A 15,386-nucleotide genomic window follows, 5' to 3' on the forward strand; every position below is an offset into this window, starting at 1 on the left:
AAAAACGTTTAATGTTTTATTTAACATACGGCCTATAGCTCAAAAATAAATTATTAAATTATATTAAACGGCCAATAACCAAAACAGTTAGGAGCATTTCTTCATCAAAACGATCAAAACTAAATTTTTTAAGAAAATGTCGCTCACATTTTTTAGCGGTGAAAGCTCGATATGAAAATAAAATTAAACATCAGTACCTACTTAAAACACTGTATACACTAAAATTTGTATGGGTCTGTGAAATTTGTGAATATATAAATATAACACAGCCCCACAAACAAAAGTTTGACCTGCAAACGAGACTAGAGATTCTTATAAATCTATTTTTTAGGTTGGAAAGAAAAAACTAGCTATGAGATTTAAACTTCCGATTTGTATTTATCGGCCTAAAATCTATGAAAATTGGCAAGTCTCGTTCGCGGGGCAAAAAAAGAATACACTGTGGGTTGTGTAGTGTAATCATAAAACACTTACCGTTGCTCGACGATCGCATGGAGTATCCATGCTGGTAGGAGATCTTACGCAATAGCGCATTATAACTGCGGCCCGGCAATGACACTGAACTGCCCGAAAGCCCACCCGAAGACGACTTGGTCAGGTTCGAGTTACGCAACAAAGACACCGATGTTGTCAACGATGAGTTGCTGGCACTATTATCCCCGCCAGCTGCTTTCGGCGACGCCGTCAAAATTTCCAACCCAGTTGAGGACTTGGCAGCGTTCACACTAGCTTCCTGCTTGCTGCTGATACGTGGGCTACCACCACCGCCGCTGCCACTGCCACCACTCGCGCCCAACTCCTGATCGGAATCATCAAAAACCAGCGCACGTGCCGAATAACTTGATTGTGGGCGCATGCGTGCATGTGCGGTGGCGCTCAGGTGACGTTTTGCTACCGGGCTTCCCGTTGAGTTATTAGTTGAGGAAGATTTGTTAAAGCTAGCCGGCGCTGAAATGGAGCTCAAGTTGCGACTGCCCGGCGGATTAAATGTTGTGGCAACGCTATCGTCCGGATTAAAGGCAGCATCTAGCATTTCACGTAACGAAGCGTTGGGCGCATCACCCATGGCGGCGGCGGACTTACTGCCATCGCTGCCTCCACAGCTAAATTCAGCTGCAGCATCACAACGCTTATGTGGCGTTGAAGTAGAGATTATGCCACTAACGCTGTTGACACTGTCATTGCCGCTGCCGCTGCAGCTAGTGGCTGTTAGGAATGCTGCGGTGTTTGTGTTAGAATTCGTAGTTGTTGCATCACTGCAGGTGGTATAACTGATTGATGATGTTGCAGTAGTTGACACTATTGTTGTATGTGTGTTATTGGTGGGGGAGGAGTTAGTGGTGCTGATGGTGGGATGAGTTATGTTTTTGTTGCTTGTACGCGATTTTGGCTCTTCACGACTCATTTTCACAGACAGTCGTAACAAGGAATTGCTCGAATTTGAATTTTTTTCTGGCTTGGTCAAATTATATATTACCGCTCATTTAGTTTTTAATTTCCTTTAGACCTTCGCTCGACATTTTATCGCCCTTGCAAATATTTTTCGTGTTTATATGCATATATGTAAATACTTACATACATACATACATATTGTATGTATGCTTGAGTGATGATCTTGAATAAGTAAATAAATATGTTGTTTTTATAATGCTGTAGGACTTTTATGTTTACTCTAAATATCTATTTTTTATTCTTTGACGTAAAATCGTCAATTATCGCTGGTTGCAAGAGAAATATCGCAGCATTGCATATAGTAAGCGGCAACATTTTATTTTATTTATTTTTGAAGTGGCACTACGAAAAACCTGTTGAAGAAAGATTTTGTAAAATTTAATAATAAATAAATAAGCATTAATTAATTTATCGAAATAGTGCAAGCTTTTAAAATAGAAAAGCGGAGAGTAAGAGGGCCAGCTTATTACTCTGGCCCAGTTGTGGTCTGGATATTGCAGCCGTCTCAACAGCTACCTGCCCAGACTCGAACCCAATACTTTTGATATGTGTCCGGCGGGGCTTACTACTACCGCTGCAACAACAGCAGGGGCAGCTTATTTATCACTAGAACCTTAGCTTGAAAATGCCTCAATTGTCCAGTAACTTCCCAATTTTGGCTCTAGTAAATAGATTCTAGTTCAATGCTTCTGCATTTTAATAATGCATTTCAATTAAGAAATAAGAGTGATTGTGTCAATTGTGCTGTTCTGTTGTAATTGAATAGCATTTTTACCGGCAATTTACAATGTTGTATTATCAATCGAAGTGCTATGTATAAGTCGATAAATTCAAAATTTCTGTTGTATTTGAGGCGTAACCTCGAACAACCAAGTCCTGCTAATAAATAGTTAAACAGTAAAATGTAATTAGGCTCATTTTAATTGCATGACGCATGTAAATTTAATTAACCCTATATGTGAGCCGTTTATTTTGATAGTGGCGTGAGTCACTTCATACCTCTTGTGCTTAAATGACCTGTTACTTGTAACCGAAGGCATTTCTAAATATTTTTTTTTATCGTCATAAATTAATGACAGAACCTTTTACCTTTGTTTGATCAAGTTGAACAAATAGCCGACGCGTCCAGATACAAGTAACCGGTAATTAAAGTACAAGAGGTGTAAAGTGACTTATGCCACTTTAAAAATAAAAATGTATATATGTATGTATTTAGATTGATAATAACCCTACGCAAACAACTGCAGCAGAGTGTGATGAAGAACTTAACAATTTAATAAACATTTGAAGTCAAAAGTCAAAAAGGACAGGGCACTTGATAAATTAATGATTGTTAAGACCATGTCAACAGCGACTTCTTACGTGGAAATAAGCGCTTTGTCAGTTCCACTTTTTCGGTACTTCAGCGAAATTACATTTATATTTTTCAAGTGAAGGCTAAACTACCGGATTATATGCATTTCAATTTTGCACTTGATTCTAGAACTTTATATAAGAAGTAAATACCAAAGGGTATCGGCACTATGTGCATATATATATATATAGAATCTTTATCTCGAGCTGATTTTAAATTTTTGTTAATACATATGTACATCCATACGTAAATCTATGAGTATTAAATATATTAAATGATTTAAAGTAAGTAAATAAAAGCTGTTGTGTTTGACAGGTGTAAGATACTAGTTAATGCAATCCTTGTAAAAATAAATAATCTACTCTATTAGGAGCAACAGGCAACTTTCAAATGACAACTGCAGTTGCTACAAAGTGTGTAGAGGCGACTACTAGGCGAAAATTGAAAAGTGTGTCATATATTTTACTTTCTAATAATTTGAACGATATTAACATTTGCAATGCAGTTTGCTTTTTCAGAATATGGTGAAAATAACAAAACAATAACTTTAAATTTTAGTTCCCGTGGAGTATAAGTCGGTGCCGGGTAACCAGAAACCGGAATGTGTGCCTTAATAGCCAGATTTTTTTTTTTAACTTTTTATAAAAAGCTAGCTAGATGTTATGAGCCAGAAGCTATGGTTTTAAAACGGGCACGTATGCATTATGGCTAATTGGAGTGAGTTGCTATATTCGCCACTTCAACCCACCTACCAGTATTGTACTAAATAAAAGCGCCCTCATTTGCAATCATTTTGCTGACTGTCGAAACTGCTAACGTTTGTATGTATACACGTGGAAAATGAGAAAATGCAGCAAAAAATTGACAAAACGAAAAATTGCATGTCAGCGCATAGCCTAAAAGAATACTACTATTTTTTAAACTGCACTGTATTTATTTTTTTGTAGCCGAATTCTCGAGACACATCCTTTAACGACAAATAAGGCTTGTAGTGCTGATATGCAAGTAGATGAAGGCGTCAGCGACTTGTTTGTTTTTTTTTCAAACATCTGCACTTTCCGATTTGCTTTCTAATCTATTTTAAGAGGCTTGAATAACTGACGCTTATTTATGTATGTTGATCTTTACAACCTTTGCAATGTAACGGTATAATTATTATAACACCCCCCATTAACAGTTTTATCAACGCTTCCAAACAATAACATCGAAGATACTGAACTCAAGTATACTCATGTATGTATGTATGTATGTGCATTAGGGTAGTCCAAAGAAAGTAAAGTCGGAATTTTAATGCTCTCAACCCCTATGATTGTTCTATATCGAAAAAATATACCCTTGTTTTTTTTTAATGAAAAAATATTTAGAGGTCGCTCCAGGCGCTCAAAGTTTCCCATGCATTTTATATGGAGGTAATTTTACGTAGATACGGTATAAAATAAATGAAAATCTATGAGGTTGTTCACACTTGACTGGTTATGTGGTTATATTTTTTATTCGGTTTACAACAATAAAATACACTACAGAACAATACTTTTTAACCAGATAACCTGATAACCAGGCAAGTGTGAACAACCTCTATATTTTTTAACCGGTGAACTCTGTTTCTCTATTAAGATAAAACTTTTTTTATTGGTTCCTAAAAAACCCAAAAAAAAAATGGAATGGGGAGAACCCATAAAAAATAGTTAATATTAAAAAAATTGTTAAATAAACAGTTGGGTATTATTCTTTGAAGTCTCCTGAAAGAAACAGAGTTTGCCGATTTCTACGAAAAATAGTTTCTTTCCCATAAAAAATTCATGGGCAATTTTGAGCGACCTCTAAATATATTTTGCTTTCAAAAAAAAAAACACATTGGTATATATTTTCGATATAGAACTTGTCTAACATTGGACCACCTTAGTGTGCAATCGTTTCTTATCTTTCACTATCATTATTGAAGTGCACACTATTTTCTTCAATTGAAGTCGTAACTTGAAAATTAAAATCCAAGAGATTCATTTTATTAGTTGCAGCTTACAACTACATACGTGTAGCTTTTATTGTTTATTATCAGTAGTTAGGGAGTAGTAGTTATTTCATGTTTTTTTCAGCTGACGATAATTATTTATTATTTAGCTAAGTTTGTAAACACAAAAGCTTTGATAAATGTTTTGTTGTTAAACGGTTACGTTTCTCGGTGGCTTTAGCGCCAGCTTTTGGAAAAAGGTGCTCAGCAGGCACTAGGGTTGCCAACATTTTCTAAGACATTTACAGTACTTTTTCAAAAAGTTTAAAAAAAATATAGTACAGTTCAAATATACATATGTAGTATTTCATTTAAAAGAAAAAGTTACGCTTTTTAAGTGTACATTAGGGCGGAGTAATTTGTTCAGTCCTTTCCGGATAATAAATAAACGGCGTGTCCAAATTAAACAACTTTGGTATCATATGAAAGAGGACTGAAATAGCTTTTAAACAGAAATAACGAACGACCTCTATTTATATTTTTTTATAATATAATACTAAAGAAATGCGTATACCTGACACAAAGTTTGTTCTATGGTAATTAATTAACATATTTTTCAATATGTGGCTTTCCTCGTTTAGACATTTCAGCTTTAAAGCTATTCAAGGCCTCTTTCATTTGATACCAAATTTCTTTAATTTGGATAAGCGGTTTGTTTATTATCCGGAAAAGAATTTTATTTCGGAATAATATTCGCTACAACCCTGATACATATGTACATACATACATATATCGCACACCTATATCTAAAGTGCGATCAACTGAAAAAAATTTGTGGACGTTTTTTTTTGCATAAATCAATTCATAGGATTTACATCCAATTAATGCAGATATTTTTTTCTTCATGACTATATACATTAACTAAAAAGTAATTTTTTTGTATTAACTACGTTGAATCTGTTGAAGCAGTAAATTTTCCTCTCTGAATTTCGAGTTAGCTCACTTTAGATCTAGGTGTGTAATATGTGGTTTGTTCACCATTTTTGCTTACAATCGAACATATAATTCGAATATGTCGTACACTTTTTTCGAAATGAAATTACTCCGCCCTAGTATACATACATACATATTTCAGTATTCCATTTTTATACGCATTTTTTCTTGCAAATTATTGAAATATATTTATATTTATAACTGAATAAATATAGTATTTTTGCATACTATATATTTTCCAACAGCATATCGATGGCTGAGTGGAAGATCGACATATCTCGGCAGCTAGTTCAAAAGCGCTCTATCTCAAAAAACTTTTCAATAACGCCCTACTTCAGAATTTAATTGAAAAACACCCTATCTCAAAATTCGGTTCAAAAACGCCCTATCTCACTTCAAAATGTATTGAAAATATGCTGATATATGGCGTTTTTGAATCGACAGCTGAGATAGGGCGTTTTTGAAACGAATATATTTTTGAGATTATTTTACAATCAATCGATTAATGCAACACAAAACAACTTACTATACAATTAAATCGTAAATTGGACAAAAATAATGGATTAATTTAATCAAATGATTAATCGCTGTCATCTCTAGTAATACAATTTTCCGATCATCAGTAACGTGCAGAATAGAACTGAAAATTTCACTTCAATGTTTCTTAGTCAACAACCGCGGTAAGGAATTTCGCACAGCACATAGGGTCGCCAAACAAAATATTTATGAAAAATACATGAATCCATCAGCACTAAAATAACTATATACACACATACATACATATGTATATATTTGCACTTAAAATAGCATTTATGCAAAATTGCAAAAATATTTGGAGATTTTAATCACTCAGTACTTGAAGTAGAAAATAAGAAACACACTCAACTCAAAGATACGCGTCGACTAACCGAACTAAATGACTTTCCATTGCTTCCTTCTAATTTATTTGTTTGGCATCACATTTACATTAGCAAGTCCTACTATGTACATACATATATGCATGTACATATCTACATATGTATACATGATTGTACAAACATACATAAAAATCAACAATATATCACACGTTTAATAATATAACGAAGTATTTCAAAATTTCAACACAATCAAAGTTTTATCATTTTATACAGTTGGTAGTATACAAAAAGACAGATGCAAAGACACATATCATTGCCATACTTGGGGAGTTTGCTTATCTGTTAGATTGAACATATTATCCTTAAGAGGCTTATTAATTGCATAATGAAATTTCCAAAAACGTAAATTTTGAGTTACATCTATATATTATCAAACGTGCGATATGTACATATGAATGTTCATACATTCATAGCGGCTATTGAATGAAATAACAGAACCGAAACAATTACCAACGCTAAGCGGCGCGGGAAAATGCTGGTCAATAAAACAATCAAATAAAGGTATGTACATACATCACTGGTGCATCCAACAGGGAGAGGGGGGCAAAGGTTTGTGATTAATCCACCCCCCTCCCAACCATCTTGACTATAATAGAGAACTTACTCCTTTAGTGGAAAGAATTATAGACAAACTTGCTGAAAAATTTAGGAAAGTCCATTCCAGAATCCCAATCTGCGGTAAACACATGCATGGCCCATTAAAAAAAATTTATTTCCGGTCAGCTTAATCCACTTCCGGTCGAAACCGGAAGTCGGTACGATGAAAAGAAAGAGCATTCTCGACTTGGTAATTAATATTTTTTTCGCTTTACAATAAAAATCATTTTTTTGTCCATTATAGAATTCCAGGGCGAGTTGAATTTCGAAGGCCATTTAGAGGTTGAAAAGGGCACTTCCGAGAAAAAAGTTTCAAACAAAAGTTGCGTCCTCATTGTGATATAGTAGAGTGACCCAAAGTGTACCACATCTAAATACTTTCCCATATAAAAGAACCATTTATTTTCCCGAACACATCGGAAAATGCTGTGAGTACTCAAGGATTCTTAGTCCGCCCCGGACCCCGGAGAGTAATTTTAAATGATTCGGCTGTAACCACAACAAATAATTGAACCATAATATTTATATGTGTCTTAGATTGATATATAAATTATATTGTCGAAAAAAATATAAAAAAAATAAAGATCAAAAAACAGATCTGAGCTAAAGTTCGTTTGACTACTTTCTTTGTGTATTGCTTAGCCTAATCCCTACATTGCTACCTTAGAAAAGGTTTTGCTGCACAGTAGATATTATATCAAAGCCTGGTTTTCAGAGATTGAGTATTATATTACAGGAGAACATAATTCTTTATTTTTCTTAATTCAGCTGGGAGGACACCACAACAGTCTAGTAGCATGCATGTTGCTGCCGATTTTATTACTTAACTTAAAGTGAAGTACACAAATGCGTCACGCCGCCAATGTCAAATATCAAATTGAATACGTGTATTTGTATGACAGCTGTTACAAACGACGCCGTTACGAATGCTTTAACGCAGCTGCCATCGAAAGTAAACCAACTCGCTACTTTTCAGTTGCGTACCACGGTGGTCTTCGACCATCTTTAACCATGACGAGCTTGAAACTTCGATTTTCTTTTACCACACGATTCAGGAATACTTCCCAATTATATTGCTATATTGCAGAAAAGCGAAAAGTGGGTACTTTTTTAAAATCACCATTAGAGTCGCCATACCGTAATTCCGAAGAAAAGAATTTTCAGTAGTGACAGCTGATGGACTATGTGTGGCTACAAGTCTCATACTTTGGCTGTACCCGTTTTTTACCTTCCTTTTATTAGCTCGGGATGTAACTATGTAATAGTTGCAGCGATTTCTATTCTGGAGTTACATACCTGATGACAGTACGAATGGCAATTATAATAGGGAGGTTTTAGTTTTTTAAACTATAATTTTATTATTATTAAAGCGGTTCGGGTAAAGCTCGTATTTTTAAAATATGGCCACCGTATGTATATAACTATAATAAGAGAGGCGATTGGGGAAGCTTTTTGATCTCGGCCCAGGCCGACAAACGGTTGTAGTGTCAAACAAGAAGAAGGAGATGAAAAATACGACTAAAAGTTAGAGCATCATAGACTTGGTAATGAATATTTTTGTGTGTTTCTAAGAAAAAATGGAATGAAAATGAAAATGTGTAAATGCTACATACATTTAAAAGCGGACAATCAGGCAGATTCTGAAATTCATCCCCGTGTGAGTTTCAGCCCCATTCCATTTGAATTTAAAGCGGATTTGATTAAAATTCACTCGGAAGAACCTGCCGGATTAGCTGTAGCAAATTTTCAGTATTTTTTGGTGATATATCTTTACAACAGTACAGCCCCCAACTCCCTCGAAATTGGGTGCGCTCCCCTGATGCACATACATATGTACATACTACATACATATGTATGTATGTATGTAGATATGTGAAAAAGTGTGGGGACAAACAAACTACATTTTAATGTGACAGTTGGCTTATTTTCCCACACGCATACGTCAATATACATACAGACATATATTTGTACATGTGTACACGCTCCGCGGAAATTCTTAGCAAGAAAGCTGATTTGCCACAACTGCCGGACAGACGGTGGAAAATATTGTACATATGTATGTACATGCATACGTAATTACATACCTTGCAGTGAAAAGTCCAAGTGTTCTATAAACTTTCTAATACATACACCTGCGTTCAACTAATTCGCATCGAAATTCAAAATGATATTATTTGCAAATTATTTATGTTTTTTTTTTATTTTTAATAATTTTCATTTAAAATATAATTCAATCTGTAACAGAAAACCACAATAAATTTAAATTTAAATGTGGGAAAAAAGCTGTCATTTTAGTCGATTTGAAACGACTGTTCACGAATGCCGCCTTTCGGGTCCTGTCTTCGAAGTGTCAAAGTCTTCCGCAGTTTCTAGTTACGGTCTATTATGTAGAACTAGAGGTTAGTGACCAGTAGAGTACTGGTGAAGTTACAGTTATACACCCGAATTCATAAAAAATAAAGATGACTTTAACTGCTTTATAAATCGAAAATTTGTATGAAAATGTCACTTTACAGAGCTCTATAAACCTATTTTATTTTTTATGAAATTTTCATTTATTCATTTATTAAATTTTCATTTATTCATTTTTGATAAAACACAATTTTAGTTCCATGTCGTACGTACGTTTATGTTCAGAGGGTCCATTCTTTTTTTCGTTTTATGGTTTCGGTCCGAACCGTCAAACGCGCCTAAACCGGGGTTGAATTTACTAAATATTCAAGATATGTAGAAAAGGGAATGTAGTGGCTATTAAATTTTTTTTTTTAACCAAGATAAAACCAAATTACGTGACAGAACGAGATCCCCCTGCTTGTATTTTCGATAATACAGTTTTCATTAATCGGAAGAGGTTCTTTATATTGCTTAATATTGGCCAGTTGTGGGCTATACCTTGAGGCACTTAAAAGAATGGGAGTGCAAACCATCTATATACTCCCCAATTTTCACATATCCCGGATTTAAATTTCATATAGGAACTGCCTATAGTTTGACACAAAACAGTTTCTTTCTTGGAACCGGTACCTGTAGTGTTACACTAGTTCCTAGAGTACGTAACATCAGTGCAATGGATTTACTCACAGTAAACGAGTTTTGACACACTAGTTTTTTCAGACCGTCTTAAACCGCTTTTTCATGGACGAGATGAGGAAGTGTGTAGTATATTACCTCTGTATTTTCAGACAGAGAAAAATGCGGTATTACTTCTTTACTACTTTTAAATGTCAAATTTTTTACTTGTACAGTTGTCAAACTCGCCGATTCAATTGCTGTTATAGAAATATTGCTACCTAATAAATAATTAAATTAGTTCTTCAATCCTAACTTTGTACAAGCCTAATAATTTTTAGGTAGCTTAGGGCTAAAATAGAGTATTATATCTTGTGAGCTTATTCACCATATTCTGTGTTGTTATTTTTGCGATTTCTAAAAAAAACAATGCTATTTTCGTAGGTTATCTTGATACTGTCTGTAGTAAACTATTTACCATTTAGAGGGGAGAACTCACTAAAGAGAGGAAAGGAAAGAATGTTTACAATTTCGTTGCTGTAAGGGTTGCCCTCTAAATTTTCCGTGGCAAAATTAACACATTTAGACTTTTCAGGTTATAAATTTAAATTAGTATAATTTGGTAAAATTTTTCAAAAATTGTTAAAAATAACTACATTCAATCTTTTTTAATAAAACTACAAATTAAAATGTGAGCCCTTTAGACACCTTTGGTCGTCCAGGGTTAACATTGTTTTTTCTTCAATAAAAAACTGATCATTACTTAGCCAAAATTAGTTTTGGTCAGAAAAGCAGGCATAGCGCACTGGTTCGAATAAATAACGACACTTTGCAAAGGCGAGTGGTGAATATTTTTTAATTCGGATCATAACGACAAATACTTCCGAGGCCTCCGATAGGATAAAGGATATTTTGACAATTTGCATACGTTTCGAAAGTACTTTAAAAATCCGAATCCAAAAAGGGCTGACAAAAGTTCAATTCTACCTACTTTTCATCGGTGAATCAAACTACACCGTCGACTGGTTTGAACCAACTAGTTTGTGAACTGGTCGATGCTAATGCGTAGCCTCCCAAAAGCTGCAAAGGCAGTGAGCTAGTTCAGAACTACTATATTTCACGACAGGGGAAATATATATATTTACATACATACATACATATGTACTTGCATATTATTTGCACAAGTTCAGCGGCGCACCGAAAACTTTCCAATAATAATAAGTAATTTTAATGGACATATGTATAAATAGTACGTAAGAGCAGTTCGGAACCTGCGGGCATGAACATATGATACAAAGAATTATGTACATACATATGTATGTATTTATGTATACAAATATCTATATCCATTATACATTTGTATATAGGTCTGACTTAACAAAAGAAATTATTACTTATGTACAAACTTACATATGTAAGTATGTACAACAACTGGATACATACATATGTATGTAGGTGTATAACGTTACAATGAATGAAAAAGGAAAATTTTTAAGCAAAACAATATTTTTAAATCGGCAAGGAAAATAAATATATTTCATACATATGATTCACGGGAAATAAACAAAGCGTATTATTTTAAGTACCAAAACAACAACAACAACAACAGCAACAAAAGTAAAAGGAAAGGAAAGTATAATCATGTGGGTGTTGGAGTCTGTACGACAAACGACGAATAAAGAAATGATTTACATGCACGTAGCGGACAGACACTCGCATACATATGTATATGTAAGCATATGTAAAAATCATAAGTAGACAACGTTGTTCAGGTGCGAGACAAGATGACAACCGTAATTGTAATTAGCAAGGAGGGTCTGCGGCCGCACGCATAGTCAGCCCCAAATATGTATGAATGGCTTTATATGACTCATCATCTGCAACAACAGTATTAAGCCTCGCAACAAATTGTGGCTAAAATTGCGCATTCCATCAATGTATGTATGCAAATATGTGCATATATATCATGTATGTGCCCAGCCAGCAAAAAAAATCCGAAAACCGATCCGAGAACGGAAAAAACAAGTCAATGAAAACCGGATTTTTGTCCGTTTATCGATTCCATTTCCGGATACGTTAATGATCCGCTTCCCCACTAAAGTGTGCGGCAGAAACGTATGTACAGAAAAGTACCGGAAATGGTGGTGAAAAGGATTCGGTTTTTTTCTGAAATTTGTCTGATTGAATTTTTCGTTCAATACGCTTTCCTTCTGCACTTCACAGATAATTTTTCATGGTTCAAAAGAATAAAAAAACAAAATTAGGAAGCGCTTGACGGAATTCGAACCCGGCACCTTCTGGAAGTTAACAAATAGCGGCACACTCCTTTGCACGCTCAGCCACTGCCGAGTACGCATGCATGCTTTCAAGTGTTTAGCTTGAGCAAATAAAATGAGTGCTTTCAAAGGAAATCATCATTTTCGAACGTTTTCCGGATACGAAAATTTATGATAACTGTAGGAGTTTTTTGTATGCGTTTTCGGATACGGAAAATTGAACTAAACGACACTGTCGGCAAAATTTACGTTTCTTTGCTTGCACACAGGATTTTCCATATCATATTCTGCACTCGTTAAACTGGAAGTGTTTCAATTTTTTACTCAGCGAAATTTTTTCCTATGTATGTAGTATGTACAGCCGCAAGGTCATGGGTTCGAGTCCCACGGCCAGTAGAGTTTTCATTTATTTCGTTTTTACTCATTATATATATGTATTATAATTTTGTTCACATAACGGTTGTTTGTAACAGCCAAAACGAATGGAGATAGATATAGACAAATGTATACATAAATGACCAGAATGAAAACAGAAGTCGATTAAGCCATGTCTGTCTGTCCGTCCGTCCGTCCGTGTACACAATAACTCAAGCAAGAATTGAGATATCTCAACGAAATTTTGTATGTAGGTAGGTTGGTATTAAAAACTTGCGAAATCGGACTGTAACCACGCCCACTTCCCATATAACGGTATTTTCGAAAAGTGCAAAAACTACGAAATTTCAGTAAATATTCAATGGAAATTGTTTAAAATTAGTATGTGAGGTGGAATTATGGTAAAAACTAATATTATTGTAAAATTTTTGGAAAAGGGGCGTGACCCGCCCACTTATGATGAAATGCTGTACCTGTGTAGCCGCTTCACCAATCCCTACCAAACTCGGTCCGAGGCTTCCTTGCGGTCCGACTAAGAAATCTGTTGAAACTCTTTGAAATCGGACAATAACCACGCCCACCTCCCATATAACGATAATTTGCAAAAACACAAAACTGCGATAAATTAGTAGTTATTAAAGCTAATTCACTCAAAATCGACGGCTGCAATAATCACTTAACAGAAAACTTGATTATTATACATTTTTAGAAAATTGGCGAGGCTCCGCCTACTTATGATCACAAAGGTCGATCTCGGACACCGCGTTATCGATTTCTACCAAACTAGTAGTATATTATATAAAACTTTTGAAATCGGGGAAAAACATCTCTGCTTATCATGCAAAGGTAGTTGAGAGAAAGTTGACACGACGATATTTGATAACTGCGCTGGGTATATAAAATTCGGTTTCGCCCAAATTTATACTTCTTTACTTGTTTTGCTATAAGTTCTATATTTTTTAACGTTGCTTTCAGTTAGTTGTTGTTGACTTTTTTATAAAATTCAAGTCTAAAAATTTAAATTAACTAGTAGTAAAATAAAAAATGTGATATAAAATAAAGCAAAATTAAATATATAAAGCAAAATTAAATATATAAATCAAATAAAATAAAAAAAATTATAAAAACAAAAAACTTTTTCGCAATCGCTCCAACCGAGGATCGAACCTGGCAGCTACAGGTTTGTAGCACGCAACTCTCACCTTTCGGCTACCGCGGACGCCAAACTCGCTTGCTTTGTTTGCTTACTTGTACAAGTGACAAAATCTGGCCATTTTTACCAGTGTTGGCATCGAAAATTCACCGGATCCGAGTTAATTCCCAAAAATTTCGTGCATTTGCTTATGTGCATTTTGAAGAGGAAAATGCATGAGTTAAAGCAAATAAAGGCTGTTTATTCAAATAAGCGAGCCCGTTTGTCAGCCGTATAAGATTACACGCGAATCCTTATATTAGGTTAGGCTGTAAGATATCTGTTTTCAAATTTGCTATGTTCAAAAGAGGCACCGGAAATTCGATAGAACCAAAACAATACGAAATCTTTCAAATATGCTTTACTTTAAACACGCAAAATAACTTAATAACTTTTCACTCTGAGATAGCGACGTATGAGTTTTACACATTTTTGTTTAATAGAGTATTTCGTATACTAATAAATGTTCATGAGTATTTGAAAATATTTCTCACGTTCATACGTGATCACGCGTGAATCATGCACGGTGGCTGCATAAATCACGTCACGTGCGCATCTCTAGGCTGTAAGTATATGTATTATCATCAAATGGATCAAACAACTTGTGTACAATATCAGTAAGCCACCACTTCGTACTATATTCATGTACACAGATAGTGCCGGCAAAAATAGCCCAGCGAGCTTTTTGCATTGTTTTTTTTTTATTTCAATTTTTTAGAAAAATATACAGACATAGTTCATTATACCATGATAAAAACATAGCAAGGTATAACCGTTCTCTCAATTTGTCGGCCATGATTTTTTTTTTTGAAGTTTGCCAACATTTTAAAATCGTATAAAAGTGAAAACAAAAAATCTTAATTGTACGAAATTGTTGTTGCTTGAGATTGAAAATGAAAATGTGTGTGTGAGTTTGTGAGTAAATTTAAAAATTAAATTGTTTGGAAACGTCAAGAATTTTAAAAGTGACTCTCAGCGGTTCTACCTTACTATATTTTTATCATGCATTATACAGCAGGGAAATATTTAACAAAATTCCCCTCAAAATCTTAGATTTTGTTTTAGTATTTCGGGAATACATAGCTCATTTAAGTGCAATAAAAAATTTTCACCTTATGTACCGAAATAAGATGAGCTTCTAAAAAGTTTAAAATTATGATGAAAATTTCTACAATTTTCCGACGCTTAACACAAAGTTGCCACTTTGATTCATATTTTTATAAAATACTAGCAGACCCGGCGAACTTCGTCCCGCCCAAAATTAGACTTTTAA

At 34.5% G+C, this 15,386-nt stretch overlaps 1 protein-coding gene across 1 annotated transcript in view; it reads right to left on the reverse strand.

Annotated features, from left to right (window-relative positions):
- Positions 1 to 345: 345 nt before the first annotated feature.
- The window catches only part of LOC118739637 (uncharacterized protein YBL113C-like), a 30,494-nt gene continuing 15,453 nt past the window's right edge, over positions 346 to 15,386 (reverse strand). Inside the window, exon 2 of the mRNA XM_036471076.1 lies at positions 346 to 1,805. Coding sequence (XP_036326969.1) covers positions 347 to 1,405 — 1,059 coding nt within the window. The 5' untranslated portion in view covers positions 1,406 to 1,805 and the 3' untranslated portion in view covers position 346. The remainder of the gene's footprint in view (positions 1,806 to 15,386) is intronic.

This window comes from Rhagoletis pomonella, unplaced genomic scaffold, assembly GCF_013731165.1.
Source record: "Rhagoletis pomonella isolate Grant_MI unplaced genomic scaffold, Rhpom_1.0 Rhpom_scaffold_00005, whole genome shotgun sequence".
NCBI lineage: Eukaryota > Metazoa > Arthropoda > Insecta > Diptera > Tephritidae > Rhagoletis > Rhagoletis pomonella.